This window comes from Pleurodeles waltl, chromosome 5, assembly GCF_031143425.1.
Source record: "Pleurodeles waltl isolate 20211129_DDA chromosome 5, aPleWal1.hap1.20221129, whole genome shotgun sequence".
In the NCBI taxonomy this organism is placed as follows: domain Eukaryota; kingdom Metazoa; phylum Chordata; class Amphibia; order Caudata; family Salamandridae; genus Pleurodeles; species Pleurodeles waltl.
The window spans coordinates 741,629,365-741,635,364 of NC_090444.1; the positions used below are offsets into that span (position 1 = coordinate 741,629,365).

Genomic DNA, 6,000 nt, shown 5'->3' on the forward strand with positions numbered 1-6,000 from the left:
ACAGCTATCACCCAGCGTGAAAAAAGAGATATCCATGACATTGCATTTACAGGAGTAAATCTTAAAGGCTGAGAAACCAGAGCAATCTTGCAGCCTTAAATGGGTGTTAAAAAAAAAAAACAGAACTAACCTCCAGGGTTCACTTTTTTGACTGCTCAGGCAGGTCCAAGACAGCAAAGGGATTGCTAAAGTTATATAGATCTTACAAGCTCCAGGTAGTATTTCTGTACCCCATACACACCTTGCAAGTATCAAGCAACAGCAGCCCCACACCTCTGGATGTATAATTCTTACATTCCACAAGTGGCAAAGCTGTGCCTTTTGACATTCTTATTATAAACCGAATTCAGGAGGCCTTCATCATGAGTCTGTTGCAGAAAAGTTACTATGAGATTGACACATATATTTTTAATTCCTCTTATTTTCTCAGGCCAAAGAAGATCTTTTTTTATCAATGGTGGAAGCAGTGATATTATTGCTAACCTTATGCACAGTATGAAAATACTGTGATATAGGAGGGAGAGGGCTGTAGAGCAATGTAGCAAGAGAATCAGAGCTTGAATTGCAGAGTATCATATAAAATTTGGATGACTTTCATGCTTGACAGCTTGAAAAGTGCCTCAAGCTGGCAACATCTCTGTAGGGACAATTGTTCTAGTATTGAAACAAGTGTTGTGACCCAGGTCTCTATGCTTTTAATTTTGTCACATTCCCATCAGTGAACATTATTTATCAGTAGCACCACAAAGTCTCCTTGCAGGCATTTCATATGCCTTTTGCATTTTTTTTTGTTATTGATTATACAAGTCATGCCACTTAAAATTCAAATAAAATTATTTTTATGCTTTTTCCTTGTACAGGCCGTGCTCCGCCAAGGAACACCACAGTAGACCTCAGTAGTGGAAATATTGATGTTCCACCTAATATGGCTTGCTGGGCCAGCTTTCACAATGGTGTTGCCGCAGGGTTGAAGATCGCACCAGCATCCCAAATAGATTCTGCCTGGATTGTATACAACAAACCAAAAACTGCTGAATTGGCGAATGAATATGCAGGATTTCTGATGGCGCTTGGCCTCAACGGGCACCTCACAAAACTGGCCACACTCAACATTCATGACTATTTGACAAAGGTTGTTACTTTTTCTTAATTAAACACAGCAGACCTGTTATTTGCCTACCCGAAATGATTGTTATGCAATTGTTACTCCTAACTTCTTTTATATGAAAAAAAATACTTCTTGTGGATTGTGAAGTGTGGATGACTGCCATGTCGCATAGAGCATTTTGCATTTGTTTGTAAACTCTTAAATCTGTGAGTGGTGGATGGTTAATATTTGCAAGTCTTATTTTGAGCTATATAGATTAGTTGCTGCTGAAATCGTGCCTCTCAGTAACCCTTTTTTACTTTTGAGAGTTTCCGATTAAATGTATTATATATCAAATTAAAATATACACAATATACAGCAAATTATAAATCTGTTAAAAGGGGAGTGAACAGCTGAATGAAGTAATAACTACGGAATTAACTAAATTGCTACATTTATAAAGAAATTTAGGTACACAGTGACTCATGATAGGCACGATATGTAAAGGAAACGTACATATATGTTCAAATGTACTGTTTCCTGCTTTCAACAGATAATTGAAACGTAAAATCTTTATGCCTCTTAATCATATGTCCAGCAACAAAACCTATTCCCTTACAGAGGGTGTTCGACATAAGTATTTAGCAACTAACGGAACACCAGTGGTACAATAATATTGCAAAACAATTGTTTAAAGAGGTTATCTTATGACCTAAAAAGACTCAAAATTGATGGTGATGAATAGATTGTTGCCTATTATTGATATCTGCCATTATTTATAAGTGTTTCCCCCTTTTTTTCTTGGGAAAGGTTGATGCATTTTGAGTTACTAGAAAACCCCATTAAATGATTTTTTTTTTAAAGCTACTTTTGTTATGTACCTCACATGAGGTGGTCTAGCACCCTCTTTTTTCCCCTGCTATTAAATAGTTTGTAACTGAACGACATCTCAGGGAATGTGCTTAGGATGCATCGTACTTATGGAAGATAACCAGTCACCTCCACCACTTGTAACTGAGGCTGCAGCCCACCACGAATGAAAGGCTGGTTTTAACGTGTTGTAGATTTGCTGACATTGTAAAAGTTTTATAAATGTTTTCGATTGTAGTGCACAAATTTTTTGTAGTTTTACTTTCTTAAGACTGAGTATATTTCCCCTAAGTGGGAAGACAAATGATAAAACACAATTCGCATACAAGTCCATCCTTACATGTTCACCTTCATAAAAACATTGAAAATAGTTAGCCGTACAACTCCTAATACAGTAAAGCACAACAGTGTTTAAAGTCAGTTTTAAAATAGTTTCTGGCATAAAACATTTATGATGGCGGTGACAGTCGGTTACTGTAGGACGTAAAACAAAATGTAGGGCTTGTGTATCACATACTAACTTTTTCATATAAGCACACTTTTCAAGCATTTAGGACAACCAAACCATAATGAAGGGCAGACAGATAGTATATGCTCTAAATCGTGTACCCTTACCTTACACTAAGACATGCACTCCATATAACTCAATCCTCCTGGGGGTCATGTTGCACCGTGCTGACGTTGTTCTTTTGACAACAGTGCCTACCTATAAGTGCTGCCCAGGTGCACAAATGTCAGTTCCTTTATCTGCACCTTCAGACATGAATCCTGAGCTTTTTCCTGGTCTTTGATCAGATTTTTTTCAATGAAAATTTCTCTAGTGTGCAAGGGTAATATATCCGCTTAAAAACACAGGGTTTAAACTGTGCAGGTACTGTTGCAAACTGATGGCTGTGATGGACCCTCACAAATTCTGTTTGTGGTGCTTGGATTCAGACCACAACTCCAAGGCTGCAGAGACTGTGCCAGATGAACCTTAAGTCCAACTCTGCATTGCCAAACACAGGACGACTCCACCTCATGACCGGTCAAAATAAAAAGGAAGGTCATGTTCCCTCAGCAGGTCATTGTGGCGGTCAAAGATTTGGGTAAACCAAAGGGAAAAAAAATCCAAGTTCCCCTGCCACCCTTGAACTCCAAAGACGGCACAAGTGTGTCTACATGCCTTCCGGTCTGTCTCCCGATCTACATCGGAGCTGATTCAGAGTTTGGTGCCCCCCCACCCCCCAAATTTCCGGGCTCATGAGCAACTTCGCAGCAAGTGGGAAACCTTTACTGAGGCCAAGCTGGGCATTTTTGGCACTTATACAGCTCCCTGTGACATGCCTTTGAAACACAATTCTCCACAGGGGCCTCCAGTTGACCTTCCACCAGCAAGTCTGTCCTCAATGCCATCTCTGCCCCTTTGGAAGGGTGTCCAGTTCAGCACCAACTCCAATGCTTGCTTCAATGATGGTGCCATCCCTTGCTTTGGTTCTGTATCATAAATGTCAATGCCAGATGAGTATATGCAGCCTGTCGTGTCCTCATCACACCGACCCGCTCGCAGCGTCCAAGCAATCCCTCTGATTCTGATACCTTGCCCGTAACACATGGTAAGGCCCAGACTTATCTTTTTGAGACTGATTCTGAAAATGACCACTGAGATTATGTGGACAATTGTTCACAATCTGATAACACAACTGGTATGAAAAACCTCAGGATACCAGTGGGCTTGACACTTACTGATACTCACCTTGTATCTCCCCTGAGTCCTGCTGTAGTGATGTAAAGGGCAGTTGAGTTGTTGGATCTACAATTGCGAACCTCAGAAGTGAAAATTAATGTATTGACGGAAGTACTACAACCTGGCCAGGCTCCCGCTGAGCTACTGCTACCATTAAATGAAGGCCTTACTGAGAACCTTCTGGGCACCTAGGCTAAACTCTGTTCAGGACTGTCTTTTAATAGGCAAATTGCACATCACCATCGCACATTGCAATCCTGCCTTTCGATCACAGCATCCAACTCTGGAAAGTCTGGAGGTACAGGCGTCCACCACAGAGCCAGCCCAAACGCCTTCCCTGCCACTCACCCTACTGTGAGAGAATAGATAAATTTGGCAAGAAGATTTCTTCCTCGAGGAGCCTTGTTCTGAGATTGGTCAGTGCCAGTTATCTCCTCAGCTGTTACTCCCTTGCTTAGCGGGATAGGGTGTAGTTGCATTTTTACCGACTGTCCCGGATTATCTTTGGTCACCTTTGACAGGCTATCCATGGTGGCCGTGATGTGACAGAATTTGTGAGACAGCTGATTGTTTTGATGTACCAGTGTGTCAGTCTGGTGCCACGGCTGGATGGGTCTACAGGCTTCTCTGGGGATGTCCATGTATCTCTTAAGGACATGCGTTTAGATAGATCTTTCCTTTTTTAGTGGATCTTGCCTTTTTGGTGACAAAGTGGACTCTGCAATGGAGCATGTCAAGGAGAGCAGAGCCACTCCACATACCTTTGGCCTTGCTGCTCATAAAAACCAATTCCACCAACAATTTTACCTTCTCCATGGCTGTTGTAAACATTTTCCAGTTCAGCAGCACCGGCATACCAGGATTTTCAGCCCTAGCATGGAAGGGGCCGTGGTTCTCGAAGACAATGAGGATTTCAAAGACAACATACGGCTCAGGGTTGGCTGAGGAGAGTGTTGTACGCTAATTACATAAGGATCTGTTCTGAATCAAGCTGCAGCTTCTGGAGGGTCTTCTTTCTCAGCAGCAGGGCATGGCACTGCATCTGGGGCTTCATACTTTTAATCTCCATGCTTGTAGATTGAGCTGCAACAGTTATCCTCCTTTTGCCTGCATCCCAGGATTGTTTGTCATCTTGATTGTGAGGCATTCCTCCACAAAAACAGTTTACTCCTGCCTTTGGGACACATTTGTAGGTCTGAATTTTTATTATATGTTCTGTCTCCAGCCCAGCAAGTACTTGACTTGGGCACTGTTGAGAATTACTTGTCTGCCCTTTCAGGCTTTTTATGGTTTCCGGGTGAGCCTTTTTTATTTATATTCAGAACACCCCTTGTAATGAGGTTTTTGAAAGGTTTGCAGCATTTGTTTCTATCAAATCCCTGTTTGATGCCCCAGTGGTACTTGAATTTAGTCCTCACTTTTGATGCGCACCCCTTTTTGAACTCCTGTATTGCGGTCTTCAGACTTTCAAAACAGTCTTTATCATTACCTTAAAATCAGCCTCTCTGTCAATCCACCTTATACCATCTTCTTTCCTGATACTTGGTTCTAATGACCGAGGCGTCATAAATACCCAGAGCAGTCACTGCTTTCCCAGTCAGTCAGGCTATCATCCTACCTGCCTTTTTTGCTCCACCTCATCCCTCTAGAGAGGAAGAGAGACTCCATCGATTGGATCCAAAAAGAGCATTTAGTTTCTATATGGATTGTACCAAGGAAGGTTAAAGCAAAACAGACCATCTCCCTAAGAATGGTTCTCTGCATGTAGATCTGCACTGGTGAGCCTACAGGCTACCGAAGGCTTGCAGGCTCATTCCACCAGGGCCAAAGATGCTACCACTGTCCTGGAGATCTGTCAGACAGTTACGTTAACTTTGGTTCACACAGTCACACTGTCTTTAAAAAGGGGCATTTTGCCTGCTCTGTCCTGAAAGACTTTTTGATATGAGCTAGTTCACTGAGCCACCACCTTCGAAGGTGAGCCGTGGTATCTTTTCACAAGGAGAGGAATCTGCAGTTAGAATTATCCACCAGAACAAACATTGCTTCCTGGCTGGCTAGCCTCACATATTGTGACACCAATAACGAACTATATGCCTCACTACAGCCTGTGACGTCTAGGCCTAAAGAAATTTGGCTGTGGCTGAGGGACTATTATACTACCCTTGTCACTTCGCCGCCAACATCAGTCTTCTAATGTTGCAAGCTCGTTCTGAATCCACTCATTTCATGTAATTATTTCTGCTTCATTTCTAATTGTCATTTACCGACCATTGCCAGAATGCCCTTTGATTGCCAACAGAAGTACTAAGTTTGA

The 6,000-nt window shown here is 42.0% G+C and overlaps 1 protein-coding gene across 2 annotated transcripts in view; it reads left to right on the forward strand.

The window, feature by feature from the left end:
• The window catches only part of ANAPC1 (anaphase promoting complex subunit 1), a 614,893-nt gene that overhangs the window by 247,390 nt on the left and 361,503 nt on the right, over positions 1-6,000 (forward strand). For both annotated transcript variants that reach the window (XM_069234703.1, XM_069234704.1), the window contains exon 27: positions 861-1,132. In XM_069234703.1, coding sequence (XP_069090804.1) covers positions 861-1,132 — 272 coding nt within the window. The remainder of the gene's footprint in view (positions 1-860; positions 1,133-6,000) is intronic.